This window comes from Myotis brandtii, unplaced genomic scaffold (genome assembly GCF_000412655.1).
Source record: "Myotis brandtii unplaced genomic scaffold, ASM41265v1 scaffold4, whole genome shotgun sequence".
Lineage (NCBI taxonomy): Eukaryota > Metazoa > Chordata > Mammalia > Chiroptera > Vespertilionidae > Myotis > Myotis brandtii.
This window is the reverse complement of record NW_005365371.1, coordinates 2,542,773-2,566,834: the sequence shown is the minus strand read 5'-3', so window position 1 is coordinate 2,566,834 and position 24,062 is coordinate 2,542,773. Positions and strand designations below refer to the sequence as shown.

General features: G+C 38.6%; 1 protein-coding gene across 4 annotated transcripts in view; it reads left to right on the top strand.

Moving 5' to 3' along the window:
• ZNF148 (zinc finger protein 148) overlaps positions 1-24,062 on the top strand; it is a 144,610-nt gene that overhangs the window by 57,473 nt on the left and 63,075 nt on the right. For 3 of the 4 annotated variants that reach the window (XM_014545259.1, XM_005873127.2, XM_014545257.1), the window contains 3 exons: positions 4,024-4,160; positions 9,858-10,031; positions 10,939-11,287. In XM_014545259.1, the coding sequence (XP_014400745.1) occupies positions 10,955-11,287 (333 nt within the window). In that variant the 5' untranslated portion in view covers positions 4,024-4,160; positions 9,858-10,031; positions 10,939-10,954. The remainder of the gene's footprint in view (positions 1-4,023; positions 4,161-9,857; positions 10,032-10,938; positions 11,288-24,062) is intronic. The other variant, XM_014545258.1, reaches the window with a different exon arrangement.

Sequence of the window (24,062 nt, the reverse complement as noted above, 5' to 3'; positions counted from 1 at the left end):
CCACCCTGATCCGGGACACCCTTCAGGGCAAACCAGCCGGCCCCCACCCGTGCACCAGGCCTCTATCCTATATAATAAAAGGGTAATATGCAAATTGACCCTAACAGCAGAACGACTGGGAATGACTGGTCACTATGACACACACTGACCACCAGGGGCAGACGCTCAATGCAGGAGCTGCCCCTGGTGGTCAGTGCGCTCCCACAGGGGGAGCTCTTCTCAGCCACAAGCCAGGCTGACAGCTGCCAGCACAGCGGTGGTGACGGGAGCCTCTCCTGTCTCCTCAGCAGCACTAAGGATGTCTGACTGCAGCTTAGGCCTGTTCCCCGCTGGCAAGTGGACATCCCCCAAGGGCTCCCGGGCTGCCAGAGGGATGTCTGACTGCCAGCTTAGGCCCGATCCCCCGGGGAGCGGGCCTAAGCCAGCAGGTGGACATCCCCTGAGGGGTCCCAGACTGTGAGAGGGCACAGGCCGGGCTGAGGGAACCCCCCAAGTGCACAAATTTTTGTGCACCGGGCCTCTAGTTCCTATATAATAAAAGTCTAATATGCTAAGTGTCCAGTCGTCTGGTCGGCCATTCAACCAATCAAAGCGTAATATGCTAATGATATGCTAAGGCCGCTTAGCTGCCTGCTATGACGTGCACTGACCATCAGCAGGCAGACAGTCAACTGGTTGAGCAGTCGCTATGACATGCACTGACCACAAGGGGGCAGACACTCCAACTGGTAGGTTAGCTTGCTGCTGGGGTCTGGCTGATTGGGACTGAGGGAGAAGGGCTGGACACACCCTGGAGCCCTCCCGGGGTCCCTTCCCGGCTGGCCAACCTCCTACGTCCCTCCCCGGCCCCGATCATGCACTGGTAGGGTCCCTCGGCCTGGCATGCACCCTCTCGCAGTCTGGGACCCCTCGGAGTATGTCGGAGAGCTGGTTTCGGCCTGATGGCAGAAGGACCAGTCGCTATGATGTGCACTTACCACCAGGGGGCAGGCGCTCAATGCAGGAGCTGTCCCCGGTGGTCAGTGTGCTCCCACTGAGGGGCACCGCTCAGCCAGAAGCTGGGCTCATGGCTGGCAAGCGCAGCAGTGGTGGTAGGTGCCTCTTCTGCCTCCGCAGCAGTTGGACATCCCCCGAGGGCTCCCTGACTGCGAGAGGGCGCAGGCTGGGCTGAGGGGACCCCCCCCCCCAAGTGCATGAATTTGTGCACCAGGCCTCTAGTTGTTATATATATTGCATCTATATATGCTGTAAGAACCCAGCAATACAGTGTTATAATCATTGCTTTCTACAATCTTATATCTTTGAAAGATGTTAAGAGAAGAAATGAGAAAAATATAGTCATGCATCACTTGATGGGGCTACATGCATAGAAATGTGTTGTTCTGTGATTTCATTGTTGTACTAACATCATACAGTGAGCACTTAAACAAATGTAGATGGTAGAGCCTACTGCTTCTAGGCTACAGACCCATTCAGTATGTTACTGTATTGAATACTATAGATACTGGTAATGCATTGCGTTAACATTACAACGGCTACCACCTCACTATATTCAATATTTCAGCTCCATTATAATCTTAAGGGACCACTGTGATATATGTCGTCTGTCTGTCACTGACCTAAATGTTGTGTGTGGCATGTGACTATATTTATGGTCTTTTAACATACACATTTACCATTTTAACTATTTCTGGTGTTCTTTTCTTCCTCTGTATTTTGCGTCTGGTGTCTTTTCAGTTCATGTACTTCCTTTAGGATTTATTAGGCAGGTCTGCTAGCAAAAAATTCTCTCAGCCTTAGTTTATCTGAGACTACATTACGCCTTCATTTTTGAAGGATAATTTTGTTGCCTTCTTGGTTGACAGCTCTTCCCCCCAGCACTTTGAATATGTGATGCCACTGTCTCATGTCCCTTATTGGTTTTGATTGCAAGTCAGCTCTTAATCGTGTTGATGGTTCCCTGCACATGCTGAGAAATTTTTCTCTTTATGCCTGCTAGATTTTTCTGAGTTTGCTTTAAATAGTTTCCTGATATGTCTCAGTGTGGTCTCTTTGTATTTATTCTACTTTAAATTCATTGAACTTTTAAGACCTGTAGATTTGATTTCTTTTAAAAAATTAAATTTGGAATGTTTTAGTCTGGTATGTTATTTGAAAAATATTTTTTCTGCCCTTTCTCTCCTTTCCTTCTGGGGACTCTAGAAGTGTTAGTATATTTGTCTCTGAGACTCTATTCAATTTTCTTCAACTTTTTTTCTCTGTTCTTTAGATTGGATAATTTCTACTGATGTGTCTATTTTCAAGGTCATTGATTTTTTTTCTGCCATCTTGAATCCACTTCTGAATCTTCTAGTAAATATTTTGTTATTCTTCAAATTTAGTTTCCATGTGGTTCTTTTACATAATTTCTGTACCCTTATTGATAATCTCTTTATTGATTGGTTGTTTTCATAATTAAAATTACGAAAATATTTTACTTTTAACATACCTATAATAAATATTTTGAAATCTCTGCTTAAACCAATATATGGGGATACTCAGAAACAGCTTGTAATGACTGCTGTTTTAATATGGGTCACATTTCATTTAAAAAAATACATCTTATATCGTTAAAACTGGGCATTTATTTTTAATAAGTTTTTATTGATTTTTAGAGAGAGAGAGGAAGGGTGAAGGATAGAGAGAGAGAAACATCAATGAGAAAGGAATATCATTGATTGTCTGCCTCCTGCAAGCCCCCCACTGGGGATCAAGCCTGCAAGTTGGGCATGTGCCCTGACTGGGAATCGAACCAGCAAACTCCTGGTTCCTTGATTAACGCTCAACTGCTGAGCCACACCAGCTGGGCAAAACTGGGCGTTTTAGATAATTTATTGGAGCAGCTCTGGATTGTGACTCCCTCTTTCTCCTGCCCAGGTTATTGTTACTGTTGTCATTTCACTACCATTTAAATATGATACAATCCTACTGAAAGAAAAGAAATTTTACTTTGGGATAAAGGTTTATCTGGAAAAACAGACATGCAAAAATATTCTGGAAAATTCTGAAATAGAAGGGTCCTGAGGGTGAATAGCTCTATCTCAATTTAAAGTTTTAAAATAGGACACAATGTTGAAATGTTTTTGAAAAGTGAATTAGTATTATACTTTCTGAAGTTCACAGATGGAATTATTACCGGTTCTAGGTGAGAAAGACTATTCTTGCCTTTGCACCATTGTAAAAATTGATACAAAATCAGAGTTTTCATATATTGTTTGGTCTCCAAGCTTCCTGTGAAGGAGTATGTATGAATTATTCTTGATAAAATAGGAATCCAGTATTTTTAAATATCTCTGTGGTAGCAAGTTCCATAAACTCTTTAGTCTTTTACTAAGCAAATTTATCAAAACTAATTGCTATCTCAGTCTCTTTATAAAAATACTCACTGTCAGTTTTCTTCTTGTTTATAGCTTATGCCTTGGGTTTATATTTTTTTGATATGGTACATAGTCTCCCTATGATTACTCTCATCTTTTTGTCAGCTTTTCCTATCGAAGATAACCTTGCTGATTATGTTTCTGAAGCTAGATCTTTTCTATTGTGATTACAATTGCATTCTGTACATAACTAGTTTTATTATTTGTAAGGTTTGGTATTATGTGTGCTTCTTCACTTCATAGACATTACAAAGCAGATATGAATAGTGTTAAGTGGTTTCTTAATCTTTGTTTTCTCTTTTTTAACCATTTAGTTCTGTAATCCTCTGAATTTCCTTCAATGTCTCGTATCTCTGAATCTGTAAACTCCAGATCTAGGCAAATTATTTTTTATAAGGTCAGGGTTATATCACAAGTTATTACTTACTACTATTATATTTTCCCAGTTTTAGACTTAAAAGAAGTCATTGCACTGGTCATTCAGGCATAGCTTATTATTTACAAAGAGTGATTACTTCATTATTGGTACCAGTTTCTCCATTTTGTATTTGTACAGTATTTTTTCCTCCATAAGTAACGTGTTTTGTTCATTGTGTTTATTTTTTAGGAATCTGATGGCATAAGTGGTTTAAGGTGGTATTGAGGGCCACTGAAGCTTATGAAAGGTAGAAATTCAACCATGATTTCTTTTTCAACTGTACAGAATTCCCTTCCTTGAAGTCTTCATTTTTACCTTAGTATCAGGTAACTTCAGTACTTGTTTTTCATTATCATGAATAAGTAAAATTTTCAAATATGAAACCAGTTTTTGGATGCTAGGATTTTATGTTGAGTTTGTGCAATGGTTTTTTTATGTTTTGGTATTCAGATCTGGTAGAAACTTGGGATTTATTTTCCCCCCTGAAAAAAACAGTGTTAAGAGAAAATTGTTGTATTATGTTGTTGTTATTTTAGATTTTAAGTTTTGTTCAGCACAGAAAAATGTTTATTATGTAACTTTGAGAAGTTTAGGTGGGAAAGTGTTTTCTTCTTTAACCCTTTTGCTATATAGGGCATTGTATTTTTCATCTACCTGTCATCAACACATATATACTTACATTAAATTTTCCAGGGAAACTATTTTCTTTTAAAAAAAATTGATTTTAGAGAGAGGAAGACATACACACCGAGCGCGCCCCCCCCCCCCCCCCCCCATCTGTTGCCTCCTGCATGTGCTCTGACTTGGGATCAAACCTGAAACTTGGGTATGTGCGCTGAACAGGATTCAATCCTGCCACCTCGGTGCACAAGATGACACTCCAACCAACATCAATGTGAGAGATACATCGATTGGCTGCTTCTTGTATATGCTTGTACGTGCCTGTACACACCCTGGCTGGGGATTGAGCACAGCCTAGGTATGTGCTCTGACCCAGAATCGAACCCTTGACCTTCTGGTGCATGGGATGACACTTGCTTGAGCAAGAAATTTGTTTTAAGTATTTTTGATATTCCTTTTATTATAGAAAACTGTAGAAAATTCATAGTTTTCTAATAGAGGAAGTATTTTTAATATTAATGTTTGAATTGTTAACATATAATGTGATGGATGAAACAACTAGATCCAGCAGAATATAGGGTTCTCTTTTACTTGGACCTTTCTTCCCCCCCCCCCCCCCCCAGCTCCTTTTTAAGATAAATTGTAATTGTGCCTTTAAACATTTTGAGTTGCCATAAATTTGATATTTTAATATTTCTAAATACCACTATTTTCTTGTTACATTGTTTTAGAAGACTTTGGTGATGAATATTTGAAGTGCAGAATATGCTTAGTTTCGCTTTTCTTTCTTTATTTGTTACATGGGGATGTACTCTTACTGTCTGGAGTGTTGTAAATATTAAGTGAATTAAGATACATAAATGTACTCAGCACAGTGCTTTCCAGATGATGATAATCTCTGGATTTTATAGTATAGACTCAAGCCTATTAACAAATGTGGAAAGATATTTTTCTTATTAATTGCATAGAACTGTTATAAAAAAAGAACTCAGTAAGCACTTTAAATGCCTTTTGTACTTGATTAAAAATGAGTATTAATGCCCAACTTGTCCATCTGGTATGCTTCTGTTTACTTTGTCCTCTGAAAACAAGACTAACAGTCCCCTCAGTTTAGGAAGTAATTGTTTGCAAATGCTTGTATTAAAAGCCCATGTGTTTAATTCCTTATGAAAAGCCCCTACTCAAAGTTTATTTACTCTATTTCTATAAAGCTTAGTTTCTAATTGCACATACATAGTTGATTAGAAGCATTAAACTAGACAGTGACAACAAGAAGAGTAAGCTGTCTCTTCTGGAAGACAGGAGAGAGATGGTTGGTAATTCACAACAATGACGAGGGGTTTCCTAACCCACCACAATTCCGATTACTTTTACATAGCTGCACCAAACATTTTTTATTGGAAAAGGGTGTGTGAGGGAGAGTGGGGATTGAATTGAGCAGGAAGCTGTATTGTGGCCCCCTAAATATCTCTGTTGCTGTACCTTTTGGCTTCTCTGGCAGAGGGCTGGAGATGAGGAAGAATAAAACTTGGAAAGGGGAAATAATGCTGAGTTAGAAGGTAAATTTAGCAGAAATTGGCCTAAGGTGGGCCCCATCCTTTCTCTCTCCTCTCCTGTTCTTGTTAGTAATCCCTGTTATGGTTAACTTGAAACTACAGGAGTACCAACCCGCCTTTAGTTGAATTAGCCTTTGGATTTAATTTTTTATCCTGTTTTGGTTGTTAACAGTTCTGCTGTTGTACACCATTGTCAGCTGTCCAAGGTCCTTTCACTTACAAGATAGTGGGTCATCTCAAGGAGCTCAGGGTGACTTACTACTCCCTCTAGTCCTTTTTTCCCAGTTGGTCAGCGGCTCCTGGGAATGCAAATTATTTCTTTGTATCTTCTAGTGCACTCTTCTATGTAGGTGACATGATTTAAAAGAAGCATTATTTCTTTCTTCCTCTCACCTATATAATATCCCTAAATCCTGAATTTCCATTAATTGTACAGACATTTGGGTCAAAAAACAGTTGGCTTTTTTGAAGGTTTATCAGGAAAATACATTTAACTGTTCACATCGAAATGTGTATTGATTACATGAGTTTTCTTTACATTTATCTGGTCCTCCCTAAAAAGACTGAAATTTTAAAAGGGAAATATCTTGTGTTAAATTTTGAGCATGGGACCTTTTGTTGTGTTTGGATTTTTGAATGTGCTGTGAAGCACATGAGATCTTTGAGATCATTAGGAGTTAGAGGGGGAAAGTTAAGGACAATAACTTTGTCCTTTGTCATTTCTCTTGGTGTAGCTTTGTACTTTTCCCTTTTACTACAGGGATGGTGAAATTAACTTTTTTGTTTGAGAGCCTTGTTTCATTTCCTGTTCAGTTTACTCTGTCCAGACACTAGCTGAGGTAGTGATACACGTATGGGTCATGCTATTTGTCTCTGTTTCTTCTCTTGGATTTTTTTCACTTAATATATCTTGGAGAACTTTTTTTCAGCACATATAGCAACCACCTGTTGTTGAAAGTATTACATATGTCCCCCTTTCCCCCGCATTGGCCCCTTCTAGCCTGCTCCTGTCCCCGCTGCATCATTCCTTTTAATGGCTGTGTGCATACCATTGTATGGTTGAATAATAATAAGTCTTGGCTGTGGATGCTTAGGTTGTCTCCAATCTTTTCCTATTAAAGGGTTGTACATATATCTTTGGTTAATTTTCATGAATAAGCCCGCAGGATTGTATGTATTTTTAGCACTGAGGTTGCTGGGTCAGGGTTACGTGTAGTTTTCATTTTGGATAGATTTTTCCAAGGCATAGTTTAAAACCTCATCAGAGCATTGTTCATTGATATTGAAATCTGTGTTATCTTAGTATTTTCTGGTATTTCAGGGAGATTGTCTTAAAAATAGTTTATAGGCTAAGCCAATATGGTCATAGGAATAAGAACCTGTATGTAAAAAAGGAAGAGAGAATTATTTTTTCTGCGTATATGGCCTGTTTTCAAGAAAATTTTCAAAGAGGTCAAGTTTGTCTTCCATTTACAGTATTTCTATTTCCCTTTCCATTTACCATTTCTGTTGAGGTTTGCTGTCTTCCTGTTCTAAGTCCCTTACTTTGGCACTTTATGCAAACCTGCCTTTTCCCTCAAAGTATTCTGTATCTCCAAAGTACCTCGACTTCCTCAATTCGAATTGTTTCAGTCTGATGTTAGGGATAAGGTGAGTAAAAAAAAGAAATATATATATACTAGTATATATATATATGTATATATGTATTACATATTTGTGTTTGTTGATGTGGACATTATATATTAACACAATGTTATAGCAGTTTAGTTTAAAATAGTATGCATATACAGTTGACTCTTGGACAACATGGGTTTGAACTGTGTGGGTCCACTTACATGCAGATTTTTCCTAATAAATATATAGTGACTCTCTGTATTTCCAGGTTTCATACCTGTGGATTCAGCCAACCATACATTGAATAAGTTTTAGCCCTAAAAAACTTATTTTTGATCCTCGGTTGGGAATTTGTGGATGCCGAGGGTCGACTGTATGCATTGTTCTACACCATTTTATTATAAGGTCTTGAGCATCCTCGAATTTTGGTATTGAACAGGGGTCCTGGAACCAATCCCTTAAGGATATCAAGGGACTAGTTAAGTTTTTGGGGAATTAAAAGTTATATGCAGGGGGTCAGTACTCCTAACCCTGTGTTGTGCAAAGGTCAGATGTATTAGGATATGCTAAATTTTAAAAAATTGATAAGGTATGTGATCAGGAACATTGGAGTTCGGTACTTCTGCTTTAGGGAAATGTGGACCTTGTGTTGGCTTTCAGCTTCGACTTCGGCCACTTTTATTTAAAAACTAAGTTCTGTCCTAGGTCAGTTTCTCTAAATTGATAATTTAATAATCTCTTCTTATACAGCTCCTATATTTTAAAAAGCTCCTTTTTAATTTTAATTAATTAATTTATTTAAAAAATATATTTTTATTGATTTCAGAGAGGAAGGGAGAGGGGGAGAGAGATAGAAACATCAATGATGAGAGCGAATTGCTCGGCTTCCTCCTGCATACCCTCTACTGGGGATTGACCAAGCAATCTGAACATGTGCCCTGACTGGCAATCAGACCATGACCTCCTGGTTCATAGGTTGACACTCAACCACTGAGCCAAAAATCTCCTTAAAAACAAAACAAAACTGTGTAACACTAGCAACTGTAGCAGCAACTGTATATATAAGTCCTTTTTAAGTTAGGGGCTTTCCTAATTCTTTAAGAAAAACAGTAAATAGATTAGAAGAATATAATTTATTTGGTAAGGATTTCCAAAGAAATGTCCAAAATAAGCAAATTCTAACCCTCAAAAACTTAAATTTCACATAGTCATAGGATAGTTTATTTTGTAAGAAATGTGATAACAGAATATTTGAAGAGAACAGTTATTTGGTAGTATATTTAAAATATATTTTCTTTAGATTTTAAGTTTGCTACTTAGAGATTTTAAAAAGTGAAATGAGATTCTCGGTCCTTTGTCCTGTGTAATCCAGACTGATAGTACCTGGTACCAGGGAAAACAAGATTAGCAAGTATGAATTATATTTTTATTTTGTTTACTTTGCTATTATATGTTTTTAGCTGTTTATTTAAGTAAAGTTTTCTCCCTATATAAAAACCTTAGTAAAAGAAATAGTATTTAAATTTCAGTAGTGTATTTGAACTTAACTGATCATTTATTTTACCTCTGAAAGCTATGATCCAAGGCAGTAAGCATTATTGATTTGGGAAAGAGGTGACTAAACTGAAACATAGTTAATGTGTTTACTAATTATGGTCCCTTCTCCTTGGGTAGGGTATGTCTGTTTATTTCACACAATCTGATGATAGAAGTTAGTTTAAAAAAACAAGCTTTGTACCAATGCTTTGACCTTCTTTGAAATGTTTCTTTGAATTTCATGGTTGTTGTTGTTAGTTCCTAGAATAACACAATGGAATATGAATTTATAGCAACCAGAGTTAGAAGGGCAGATTTAATATTGCTTGGCTTTTCTATAATAATAGAGAAAATAAGATAATGTAATAGTGTCTAGTTTTTATCATGACCTATTTAATCATGTACAACTACTTGACTATATTAGTAATGAAAATACTTTTATTACATTTAAAGAAATCTAAAAACATTTATAAAAATTTTTATTATGGAAAATTTTCAAATTAGAGATAAATATAATTGAGAGAAAACCTGATAATTTTACCATCCTTTGGTGATGTTAATATTAATATTTTAGATAAACCTGTGCACATTCACACACGCACACACACAATTCCCTTTATATTGGGATATTTCTCCACATTTAAAAATATTTTTAAAGAATATTTTTATGACTATATGGATTTTTTGTTTCAACAGACTTTTTATTGAAGTACTGTAACAACTGACAGAATGTGCACATATCACAGATGTACATCTTGCAATTTTACAAAGTGAGCACACCTGTGCAACCATCATTCAACTCAAGAAAAAACATTGCCAGCTCTCAGACATCCTTCTCTTCCTGCCTCCTATCAGCAGCCCCTCCCAAGGGTAGCCATTCTGATTTTATTTTTAAGAAAAACTATTGAGATATAATTTACATGCAATAAAGTTAAAATTCACCTGTTTTAAATGTACAATTCAGTGATTTTTAGTAAATTTATTGAGTTGTGCAGCCATCACTATAGTTTAGTTTTAAAGCATATGTATGAATATATTTAGTTTTCTTTTGTTGAATATATAGTACATTTTCAGTTTTTCACTGTTACATACACTACAGTGATTTTTCGTGTATATCTTTGTATGCATTACTGATTTCATCAGAATAGGTTCCTAAAAGTATAATCACTGGTTCAAAGAATATGTGCAGTTTTATGACTTTTGATATATAGGCCAAATTGCCTTTGAAAATTGTTGAACTAATTTTTATTCCCATTGTCAGTAGATGTGTCTTTTCGTCAGCCACCTCAACATTGTACTTAATTTTTTAAAAGTTATTACCAGTTTGGTAAATGAAGTATGTACTTCTGTTTTAATGTTTGTCTCTTTGATTATTGTAATCCACTATTATGTTATATATTTAGTGACTGTTTCTAAGTTTATTTTATGACTTGCCTGATAATGTTTTGTCAGTTTATTTCTTAATGAATGTATTTCTTCTTATAAAACATTTTAATATCCTAAAGGATATGAATCCTTTGACTATTACAAATACATATTTCCTTAATGTCAGGCTCATTTTTCATAAAAATAGATTAGAGTATGCTTTTAAGACAAAAATGAAAATTTGTATTTTGCTCTACTAGTCTTGGTAATTTAAAAATTGGAGGCAATACTGAAATATATGAGTGAAGTTTTTCTATTAAAGTGTATACTTTCATAATTTGAATTAAAAAATTATCAAGTAGACATATAAAACTAATTTACTATGCTTTGTTACCAAACTTGGTCTTTCTAGGCAGTTATACTTAAGCATGAACATTGACGACAAACTGGAAGGATTATTTCTTAAATGTGGCGGCATAGACGAAATGCAGTCTTCCAGGGCGATGGTGGTAATGGGTGGAGTGTCTGGCCAGTCCACTGTGTCTGGGGACCTGCAGGAGTCGGTACTTCAAGATCGGAGTCTGCCCCACCAGGAGATCCTTGCTTCAGATGAAGTGTTACAAGAAAGTGAAATGAGACAACAGGATATGATATCACATGATGAACTCATGGTCCATGAGGAAACAGTGAAAAATGATGAAGAGCAGATGGAAACACATGAAAGACTTCCTCAAGGACTACAGTATGCACTTAATGTCCCTGTAAGTAACTCCTTTATAAAATATTAAACATATAATTAGAAACATAATTTAGTATTGGGTAACACTACAAGTCATTGAAGAAATTTCAGAAAACGTTTAATGGCTAAATAGTTTACATTGGGGTTCTTAAATAGATACACTAAATATTGACGTAAATTATATTGGAAAATGCAAAATTAACTTTTTGTATTACATACATTTTAGAAACTTATCTTTTCCAGGATAACATTTATTTCTTCATCAGGATTACTGTGTGTTAAATTTTAAGTGCTTAATTTTTAAAGTATTTTGTTTTAACTTCTGAGTTTTTCCTTAATGGGTGGAAAGATTGAATCTTGAGCATAATTAGAAAAAGAGCATGCACTTGAAGGGCATTCCTTCAAATTCTGTAACTTAGCAGTTCCTGCCTTCTTTATTTTTTCATCTTTTGAAAGTATATTAAGATCTTTAGTCTTCTCTATTTACTGTAGATATCATGGCTTATCACCTAAGGTATTCTTTTGTAGGCACCCATAAAGTTTTTTCCTTCTTGTATTTTTAATTTTACCTGATAACCAGCAAAACCATAACCATATGTAATCCTTTTCTTTCTGTGATATTAAACCTGGATTCCTTTCAGTACATTTAATATATTGTACTTTTTCTTTTGATTCATGACCTTCATATATCCTGCTTATAATATCCTCCTCAGCCATACCCCTCCCTGTTTTCTAGCCTAGTTTAGTGCTTCATCACCATCACCCTGCCAGTCTAGGTTGAGTCCCTGATTTAGGGGCTTGTGATTGCTTGTTCAATGTTCTGACTCTAATAGACTGTAAATTCTACAAGAGCATAAAGTTTGTCTTATTTTCCCTTATATCCCAGTCGTTGGCACATAGTGTGAATAAATGGATAACTGCTTATAGTTGTGTTCTAGTATATATGCTTACCAATTTTTACATAGCCCGTTGCAATAGCCTTTTCTTTTTTTAGTAGGTTGATGTGATTTTTGAATGTTGAACTGGCCTTGCATACATGGAATAAATTCCACTTGGTTGTGGTGTATAATTCTTTTTATACATTATTGGATTCAATTTGAGAATTTTGCATCTATGTTCATAAGCTATATTGGTCTAGTTTTCTTTTTTTGTAATACCTTTGTTTGATTTTGATATTAGAGTAATCCTGAATTCTTAGAATGAGTTAGGAGTATTCCCTCTGCTGCCGTCTTCTGGAAGAGATTGTAGAGAATTGGTCTAATGTCTTCCTTAAATGTTTGGTAGAATTTACCACTGAATCCATATGGCCTGATATTTTCTTTTTTGAAGGTTTTAATTACTGATTCAATTTCTTTTACAGATACAGGCCTACACAGATTATCTGTTTTTTCTTGTGTGAATTTTGGCTAATTGTATCTTCCAAAGAATTGATTGATTTTATCTAGGTTATCAAATTTGTGAGTATAGAATTGTTCATTGTAGTCCCTTGTTATCCTCTTAATCTCCATGAAGTCTTGTTGTGGTGTCCCCACTTTCTTTTTCTTTTTCTTTTATTATTTTATTTATTGTCTAAAATTTTACATATGTCTATATTTTCCCTGCTTGACACCCCGCTCCCCTGACCCCCCCAGCCATTCCCACCCTGGGCAAGCCCCCACTGCCCCAGTGTCTGTGTCCATTGGTTATGCTAATATGCATGCATACAAGTCCTTTGGTTGCTCTCTAACTGTCCCCCCCCTCCCCTGCCAAGTTCCTTCTTTTTTACAGCAGCATAGTATTCCATCGTGTAGATGTACCACAGTTTTCTAATCCATTCATCTACTGATGGGCACTTAGGCTGTTTCCAGATCTTAGCTATGGTGAATTGTGCTGCTATGAACATATGGGTGCATATATCCTTTCTGATTGGTGTTTCTGGTTTCTTGGGATATATTCCTAGAAGTGGGATCACAGGGTCAAATGGGAGTTCCATGTTTTGTTTTTTGAGGAAACTCCATACTGTCTTCCATAGTGGCTGCACCAGTCTGCATTCCCACCAGCAGTGCACGAGTGTTCCTTTTTCTCCACATCCTCTCCAGCACTTGTCGTTTGTTGATTTGTTGATGATAGCCATTCTGACAGGTGTGAGATGGTACCTCATTGTTGTTTTGATTTGCATCTCTCGGATGATTAGTGACTTTGAGCATGTTTTCATATGTCTCTTGGCTTTCTGAATGTCCTCTTTTGAAAGGTGTCTATTTAGATCCTTTGCCCATTTTTTGATTGGATTGTTTATCTTCTTTTTGTTAAGTTGTATGAGTTCCCTATAAATTTTGGAGATTAGGCCCTTATCAGATATGACGTTGGCAAATATGTTTTCCCACGCAGTGGGTTTTCTTGTTGTTTTGTTGATGGTTTCTTTTGCTGTGCAGAAGCTTTTTATTTTGATGTAGTCCCATTTGTTTATTTTCTCCTTAATCTCTCTTGCCCTTGGATCTGTGTCTGTAAAGATATTGCTACGACATATGTCTGCGATTTTGCTGCCTATGGGGTCTTTTAGGATTTTTATGGTTTTCTGTCTTACATTTAAGTCCTTTAGCCATTCTGAGTTTGTTTTTGTGTATGGTGTAAGTTGGTGATCTAGTTTCATTTTTCCACTTTCATTTTTTATATTTTTATATTTTTATATATTTTTTAAAGCCTGGCTAGTTAGGGTCTTGTTGCCCTTTTTAAAATACAGATTTTAAGTGTAAAGTAGTGTTAACTATATTCATATTATTGTAAAACATCTCTAGACCATTTCATCTTGCAAAACTGAACTCTATATCCACTGAAGAAGTTTCTCATTTCCTCTCTCCCCAGTAGAGCTTAGTTATTTTATATATATTTAGAAAGTATCAGCTTTTGATTTTCACTCTTTCCAATTTTCAATTTCATTGATTTCTGTTCTAAATGTTATTATTTCTTTTGTGTTATTTTGGATTTGATTTGCTCTTTTTCCCCCTGGTTTTTAAGGTGGTAGGTTAGATGATTGATTTTAGATCTTCTTTCAGATTTTTTTTCTTTTTCTTAATCATTATTTTTTTATTTTTTCAATTATAGTTTACATACAACACTATATTATTTCAGGTGTTTAGTGATTAGACATAAAATTTATTAAGTGATCATTCGCTAAATCTCATCCATCTGACACCATACATAGTTATTAGGATATTATTAACTATATTAATTATGTTGTACTTTATACCCCCATGACTATGTTATAACCACTAATTTGTATTTCTAAATCCCTTCACCCTTTTTACCCATTACCCTCCCACCCCATTTGGCAACTGTTAAGATGTTCTCTGTATCTGTGAGTCTGTTTCTGTTCTGCTTGTTTGTTTATTTTTAGATTCAATTATTGGTAGATATGTATTTATTGCCATTTTATTGTTCATATTTTGATCTTTAAAAAAATTTTTTTTTCTCTTTAAAGAAGACCATTTAACAGTTCATATAATACTGTTTTGGTGGTGATGAACTCCTTTAGCTTTCTCTTGTCTGTGAAGCTCTTTATCTGACCTTCAATTCTAAATAATAGCTTTGCTGGGTAGAGTAATCTTGGTTTTAGGTCCTTGCTATTCATCACTTTTGAATATTTTTCACCATTCCCTCTGGCCTGCAAAGTTTGTGTTGAGAAATCAGCCAAAAGTCACATGGGTGCTTCCTTGTAGGTAACTAACTGCTTTTCTCTTGCTGCTTTTAAGATTCTCTCTTTGTCTTTAACCTTTGGCATTTTAATTATGATGTGTCTTTGTGTGGGCCTCTTTAGCAACTTGTTGTTTGGGACTCTCTATGCTTCCTGGACTTGTATGTCTATTTCTTGCACCTGGGAGGGGAAGTTTTCTTCATTATTTTTTCAAATAGGTTTTCAATTTCTTGCTCCCTGTCTTCTTCTGGCACTGCCATGATGCAAATGTTGGTACCCTTGAAGTTGTCCTAGAGGCTCTTTACACTATCTTCATATTTTTGGATTCTTTTTTTCTTTTTGCTGTTCTGATTGGGTGTTTTTTGCTTCCTTATATTCATATTCTTGATTTAATTCTCAACACCCTCTGCTCTATTGTTGATCCCCTGTAAATTATTCTTTATTTGGTTAGTGTATGCTTCATTTCTGATTGCTCCTTTTTTATGTTGTTGATGTTCTCACTAAGTTTCTTGAAATTCTCATTGAGTTCCTTGAGCATCCTTATACTGGTAACCATTATTTGCATTCTGTATCTAGTAGTTTTCTTGCTTCCATTTCATTTAGTTCTTTTTCTGGAGATTTCCCTTGTTCTTTCATTTGTGACTTGTTTTTGAGTCTCCACATTTCGGCTGCTTCCCCGTGTTTGTTTCTATGTATTATGTAGATCTGCTATGTCTCCTGGAATTGGTAGAGTCACCTTGTGTATTAGGTGTCCTGTAAGGCCCAGTGGCTCAGCCTCTCCAGTCATCTGAGTTGGGCATTCTTGGTGTGCCCTTGTGTGAGCTGTGTTCACTGTCCTATTGTAATTCAGTCTTGATGGATGCTAGCGTCAGTGGGAGGGATTGACACCCCCCGCCACTCCAGGCCAATTGGTTGCGAAGATTAGCTGTAACTATAGCAGAAGACCTGTGCAGGAGCTGACCTTGTGGAGCAGGACTTGCTTCAGTGGGGATTTGGTGCTTACTGAGTCCGCTCTTTGAGTGTGTCACTTGTAGAGGTGGTAGGACTGTAATCTGGCATGGTTGAAGCTGACCACCAGATGCACTGGCTCTGGGGCCTCCCTGGAGGTGCAAAGTCAGCCTCGGCCTGTGCCCTGCCCTGTGCCACCCAGCATGAGCTACAAAGCCATCTGTAGATGGCTGCTACTTAGATTGAGCTTGGAGGTGCCCAGAAAAGGCAAAGTTCTGAACTAGGGTAGCTGTCACTAGTGCCAGGCCTGGGGCCACTTATTGAGAGGTGTGAAGCACTCTGATGCCAGTTGCTACTTATTGGCAATTTTAGGAAAGTCCAAAGCATGAGGCAAAAGAGACCACTTGTATGGAAAAACCATTGGAAATGGCTTGGATGAGCCTGCAGGTAGGGAGGGGCAGGGGCTCAGGGGAATCTCTAAGGTGGAGCAAAAAGTGTGAGCCAGTTCGATGGAGATTTAGATAATGGTGCAACCTATTGGCTCTGTGGTGGGGAGGCTCAGCAAAAGAATAATGGCCTGTGCCAAAGCTTCTGTCTGCGAGAAAGCTGCTCCTCCAGCTCTCACCCTGATTCCAGGCAAGTTAGTTTCTCCCTGAATGTCCCAGGTATCTCCAAGCTGCTGCCCCAGCACTGGAACTCAGAGGGAGTGAGTGCAATAAGTCCCATGAGAGCATGAGTCCTTTTAAGAGGAAGTGCCTGGGATTCCCACAGCCTCTGTGTTACTCAACCAATTCCTGCTGTTTTTTTTCAGCCAGAAATTGTGGGTGCTTCTCTTCCTGGTACTGGAAACCTGGGCTGGGGGGCCTGGTGTGAGGCAGGGAACCTTTGCTCCTCAGGGAAACCTCCACATCCAAGATATCTTTCTCAATTTTAAACTGCTGCACTTGGGTGTGGGATCAGCTGGTTCTGCGATTCCACTCTGTGTCTCTGCCTTTCCTAACATTCTTGATATGTTTCTTTTATAATTCCCTAGTTGTAGGACTTCCATTCAGCTAGATTTCTGGTGGTTCGGATTGATGGTTGTTCTGTATTTTAGTTGTACATTTTGATGCGGTTGTGGGAGGCAGCAAGTACCGTGTTTACCTGTGCTGCCATCTTGACCAGATTCTCCTAGATCTTCTTTTCTAATATACTAGAGTCCTGGTGCATGAAAATTCATGCACTGGAGGGGGGGGGTCTCTCAGCCCAGCCTGCCCCCTCTCACAGTCCGGGAGCCCTCAGGGGTGGGAGGCGACGCCCCATCACACCTCTGCTGCTGCCACTGCCGGCAGTGCAAGCCTTGGCCAACCCTGGTTTCCTGCTCCTCAGGCCAGCCCTGGGCGGCTCGGGGGTTGAGGGGACTGGGGGACTCTGGAGACTGGCGTGTGGAGTGGCCTTGCTGCACACCTGCCGCCCGGGTGGAGCTGGGGCGTGGCAGTCAATTAGCATATTCCCTCCTTATTGTCTGTGGGCGCCGCCATCTTTGCGATGGTGTGAGGGTCAATTAGCATATTCCCTCTTTATTAGATAGGATGTATTCAGTGCTATAAATTTCCTTTAATCATTGCTTTCATTGTGTTCCACAAATTTTGATAAGTTGTATTTTTATTTTCATTTGGTTCTGCATATCTTTTAATTTCTCCTGCAATTTCTTTTTAAATTGAAGTTATTGTGGTGACATTGGCTAATAAAATTATGTAGGTTTCAAGTGTACAATTCTGATATATCTCCATATTGCATTGTGTGTTCACCACCCAAAGTCAAATCTCCTTCTGTCATCATATATTTGATGAATTATCCTTTGTTACCTCTTCACCACCTCCTCCCTCTCTGATAAGCACCATACTGTTGTCTATGTCTATGAGTTTTTGTATGTTTGTCTTGTTTGTTCATTTGTTGTTTTTGGTGTTATATCTCACATATGAGTGAAATCATATGGTTCTTGACTTTCTCTGTCTGACTTATTCTGTTCAGCATGATATTCTCAAGATCCATATTGTTGCAAATGGCAGTATTTTATCTTTCCTTATGGCTGAATAGTATTCCATTGTGTATATGTACCACATCTTCTTTATCCAATACTCTGTCGAAGGACACTGGTTGTTTCCATGTCTTGGCCACTGTGAATAATGCTGCACTGATCATAGAGGTGCATGTATCTTTGCGATGCTGTGCCATATGGTAACTCTATTCTTAATTTTTTGAGGAACCACCAGGCTGTTTTCCGTAGTGGTTGTAACCAGTTTACATTCCCGCCAGCAGTGAATGATGGTTCCTTTTCTCCCTCTACAGCCTCTCCAACACTTGTTATTATACTTTTCTTATTGATAATAGCCATTCTAACAGGTGTGAGGTGGTATCTCATTGTAGTTTTGATTTGCATTTCCCTAATAGCTAGTGAAGTTGAGCATCTTTTCATACACCTGTTGGCCATTTGTATGTGTTCTTGGGAGAAGTGTCTATTCAGGTCCGCTGCCTATTTTATAATTGGACTAGAGGCTCAGTGCATGAATTCGTGCACCAGTGGGGTCCCTCTGCCTGGTCTGCGGGATTGGGCCGGAACCGGCTCTCCAACATCCCCCAAGGGGTCCCGGAATGTGAGAGGGTGCAGGCCAGGCCGAGGGACCCCACCGGTGCACGATCGGTGCCGCAGAGGGACACGGAAGGTTGGCCAGCTGGGGAGGGACCACGGGAGGGCTCCAGGGTGTGTCTGGCCTGTCTCGCTCAGTCCTGATCGGCCGACCCCAGCAGCAAGCTAACCTACTTGTCAGAGCATCTGCCCCCCTGGTGGTCAGTGCACGTCATAGCGACTGGTTAACTGGTCGACTGTCTGTCCCCTGGTGGTCAGTGCACGTCATAGCGAGCAGTTGAGCGGTCTTAGCATATCATTAGCATATTACGCTTTGATTGGTTAAACAGCCGACTGGATAATTAGCATATCAGGCTTTTATTGTATAGGATTGTCTGTTTGGTGTTGAGTTGTATGGAGTTCTTTATATATTTTGTCTGTTAACCTGATGTCAGAGCTTTTGTTTGTAAATATCTTCTCCTATTCAGTTGGTTGCCTTTTTGTTTTGTTGGCTAATTTTTTGTTGTTGATTTGTATAAGTTCTTTATATATTTTGAATATTAACCCCTTTATCAGGAGGTGTCATTTGCAAATATCTTCTCTCATTCAGTTGATTGCCTTTTTGTTTTTGACAGTTTCTTTTGCTGTGCAGAAGCTTTTTAGTTTGATATAGTCCTATTTATTTTTTCTTTTGCTTCCCTTGCCTTTGAGGTCAAATTCATAAAATCCTCTCCTGAGATTTTTTGAGCCATATGTTATTTAGAAGTGTGTTGTTTAATCTCCAAATATGTTGGGATCTTCCAGCTGTTTTTCTGTTATTGATTACTAATTTAATTCCATTATGGGTTGGGAGCATACATAGTATGTTTTCTCTTCTTTTAAAGTTGTTTTTAAGGTTTTTTTATGGCCCTGAATGTGGCCCTGCTGTTGTTGGATGAAGTAGTCTATACATTACAATACCCTTTTTATTAGACTGACTGTAGCCTGAGCCTTATCCAGTCTATATTTCATACAGTTTCTATAGTGACCTTCCAAAATGAGATTTTTATTTCTCACTCCCTACTAAAACTTCTTCAGAGATTTCTTGTTGCCACACCTCTAGAATATACCCTTTTGCATGGGCTGAAAGAGCCTTCAAATCAGGTATCTTCTCATGCTATCCAGCTCCTTACACTAGTAATTCAAGCCCCTCTCCTCGCTTTGTCCTTTAAGCACATCAAATTACTTTATTTGTCCAGGTCCACTATTATTTTTTTCTATTGCTTCTATGCATATTTTATGTACCTATACTATTGTTTGTTTGGCAATATACCATTTTTCACTTTTCAGTTTAAAAGCTTTCTTTTTTTCTGTGAGTGTCATTATTGTAACTAACTTATTTTGCTTTTCTTTGCTTGCAAGACTATAAGGTCTCTTTTCTGGAGCTTGTCTTTTAACTTTGTATTGTCAGTACTTGGGCTCTTGTAGGCAGTTAAACATTTTTTGAGTGAAAATACTTTTTTTTTTTTAACTGAGGGAAAGTTTCAAGTGGAATGCTCCCAGATCAAAGTTATAGTTTTGACAACTGCTTAAACTTGTATAACCAATAGCTCATAAAGATATAGAATATTTCCATCATCTTAGAAGATTTCCTTGTATTTTTTCCTGGTTAACCCCCTCCATGACAAGTATTTTGATCCGCCTCTCCTCCCCTTCCCCTCCATAGATTAAAGTTGTCACTTGAGAACTTCGTGACAGTGGAATCAAAAGTACCTCTTATGTCTGGCTTTTGCTCAGCATAATTAATGTTTTTGCAGTTTATCCATGTTGGTTGAGTGTATCAGCAAGTACTTCATTTCTTTTCATTGTTGATTAATATTCTATTAATTTATCCTAAATTTTGTTTATTTTCCGTTATATGATTATTTATTAGTTTTCAAACTTTATGATTAAAGCTGCTATGAACATTCTTGTACAAGTCATTTTTGTACATTTTAATAGAAGTTAACCATTTCTCTTGCATTTTCATTTGTTTGATTGATTTAATGTCTATCTTTGCATCATTTTGCATTGTCTTGATTGCTGTATTTTTTACAGTATTATTTTGTTAATGTCAATTAGGTAACGTTGGCTAGTTGTGTGCTTCAACTCTTTTATATCCTTGTTTTCCCACAATTAAAGTTCATTCGCAAAAAGACCCAGTTTAAATTTGTATGTTGTATCGTTCATTATCATGTGTCTTTAGTCTGGGTTACTTTGTTATGATTATAATACTTTAAAATTACCAACTATTTATTTTGTAGAATGTTTCTCAGTTTGGGTTCATCTGATTTTTCCTTTTAATGAGATTTAAGTTATTACCTAAGGCAGGATATTGTAAAAAGTGATGCCCACTGCATTCTAACATGTGGTACTTAATTTTTATTTATTTGCTAGAGGCCTGGTGCACAAATTTGTGCACCAGTGGGGTCCTTCGGCCTGGCCTGCGGGATCGGGCTGAAACCAGCTCTCCGACATTTACTGAGGGGTCCCAGGTTGCGAGAGGGTGCAGGCCAGGCCAAGGGGCCCCACTGGTGCACGATCAGGGCTGGAGGTTGGCCAGCCGGGGAGGGACCGCAGGAGGGCTCCAGGGCGTGTCCGACCCATCTTGCTCAGTCCCGATCAGCCGGACCCCAGCAGCAAGCTAACTTACCGGTCAGAGCATCTGCCCTATGGTGGTCAGTGCATGTCATAGTGAGCGGTTGAGCGGCCTTAGCATATCATTAGCATATTATGCTTTGATTGGTTGAATGGACGACCGGATGACCAGACACTTAGCATATTAGGCTTTTATTATATAGGATTAAAAATCTTTACTGTTCAGAGTATTACAGATGTCCCCTTCCCCCTCTCCCACTCATTGCTCTACCTAGTTCCTGCCCTAACCCAGGCCTTTACCATCCTAGTGTCTGTGTCCATTGGTAATGCATATATGCATATAGATCTTTGGTTAATCTCTTCCCGCCCCCCCCCCCCACCTTCCTTTCCTCTGAGATTAGTCAGTCTGTTTCATGTTTCCATGCCTCTGATTCTATTTTATTAATCAGTTTATTTTGTTCATTAGATTTCTTGTTTATTTATTTTGATTTTTAGATTCAATTGTTGATAGATATGTATTTATTACCATTTTATTGTCCATATTTTTTATCCTTCTTCTTCTTCCTCTTCCTCTTCTTAAAGTATACCCTTCAACATTTCAAGTAACATTGGTTTGGTAGTGATGAACTCCTTTAGCTTTTCCTTGTCTGTGAAGCTCTTTATCCAATCTTCAATTCTAAATGATAGCTTTGCTGAGTAGAGTAATCTTGGTTGTAGGTTCTTACTATTCATCACGTTGAGTATTTCTTGCCACTCCCTTCTGGCCTGCAAAGTTTCTGTTGAGAAATCAGCTGGCAGTTGTATGGGTACTCACTTGTAGGTAACTAACTGCTTTTCTCTTGCTGTTTTTAAAATTCTCTCTTTGTCTTTAACCCTTGGTAATTTATTTATAATGTGTTTTAGAGTGGGTCTCTTTGAGTTCCTCTTGTTTGGGATTCTCTGCATTTCTTAGACTTGTAAGTCTATTTCTTTCATCAGGTAGGGTAAATTTTCTGTCATTATTTCTTCAAATAGGTTTTTAATATCTTGCTCTCTCTCTCTTCCCCTTCTGGAACTGCCATGATGCAAATGTTGGTACCCTTGAAGTTGTCCCAGAGGCTCCTTACACTGTCTTCATATTTTTGGAGTCTTTTTTTTTTCTTTTTGCTATTCTGATTGGGTATTGTTTTGCTTCCTCATAATTCCAAATTGTTGATTTGATTCTCGGAATCCTCTACACTACTGTTGAGTCCCTGTAAATTATTCTTTATTTCAGTTAGTGTATGCTTAATTTCTGACTGGTCCTTTTTCATGTCTTTGACATTCTCACTAAGATCCTTGAAAGTCTCACTAAATCCCTTGATGCTCTCATTAGTTGGTGTTCTGTAGGGCCCAGTGGCTCAGTCTCCCCAGTCACCTGAGCTGGGCACTCTAGGTGCACCCCTGTAGGGGCTGTGTGCACAATCTTGTAGTTGAGCCTTGATTGCTGTTGATGTCACTGGGAGAAATTGACCTCCAGGCCAGTTGGCTATGAGGACCAGCTGTGACTATAATGGAAAAGACACTGTGCAGGAAACACCCCTATGGAGCAGGACTTGCTTCAATGGGCTTTGGTGCTCACTGAGTCTGTCCTTTGAGTGTGTCACTTGTGGATGTTGTAGAGTTGTAATTTGGTATGGTCTGAAGTTTTTCACAGGGTGCACTGTCCCTGGGCCTCCTGGGAGGTGCAAAGTCAACCACTGCCTTGGGCCAGGAGCTACAGAGAGATCTGCAGATGGCTGCTACTTATATTGGGCTAGGAAATGCCCAGGCAAGGCCCAGCTGTGAGGCAAGGCAGGCTGATGCTAGTGTCAGGTCTTGGGCTTTTTATTGATAGGTTTGGGGCATGCTGACGCCAACTGCTACTTGTTTGAGAGATTTTAGAAAAGTCTGAATCCAGGACAGGTCACTCATATGGAAAAGCTGCTGCAAACAGCTTGGGTGAGTCTACAAATTGGATTGGGTGGGGTCTCGGAATCACCAGGTTGGAGGGAACAGTGTGAACCATGTTGATGGAGACTTAGATATGGCTACCAGTCATCCCTGCAAGGGGCGAGTCCCAGCACAGGAACAGTGACCCCTGAGAGCACCCTTGGCTGGGAGAAAGCTTCCCCTGAGATCCTGCCCTGATGTTACATAATCCAGTTCCTCCCCTTATGTCCCCTTATGTTTGGGATTCCCCCAAAGCTGCTGTCTGGTGCTGGAGCTCAGAGGAAGTGAGACTGTATAAGTTCGTGTGCAGGCCCTTTAATAGGAACACCTGGGACTCCAGCAGCCTCCGTGTCACACAGCCACAGTTTTCTGCTGGTTTTTACAGTCTGAAGTTATAGGGACTTCTCTTCCCACTTCTGGAACCCTGGGTTGGGGGGCTGGTGTGTGGTTGGGACCCCCTGCTTCTCAAGGGGGGCCTTGGAGATATCCCTCCCAATTAAAAAAATGCTGCAGGTGTGTGTTGGATCAACTTGTTCCATGCCTCCGCCCCTCCTACCAGTCTCAGTGTGCTTTCTTCTTTACTTCTCCAGTTATAGGGGATCCATTCAGCCAGAGTTCAGGTGGTTCTGAATGATGGTTGTTCTGTATTTTAGTTGTAATTTTGATGTGGTTGTGGGAGGCGGTGAGTGCAGGTGTTTACCTATGCTGCCATCTTGGTTCTGGCACTTGATTTTTATTTCCCCTGTGCTGATGATGGTTCACTTTGAGCAGTTGATTAAGGTGATGTCTGCCAGGTTTTCCCACTGTAAAGTTAATCTCATTTCTCATCACACTTTTAATTTATTCATTTATTTATTTGTATCAACATGGACTTAGGACTTTTAATTTAATCACTGAGTTAAAATCCTATCTAATAATAGAGAAACATGGTAATTAGCTGTACCTCCGCTACCCTTCCCATTGGCTAATCAGGGCGATATGCAAATTAACTGCCAACCAAGATGG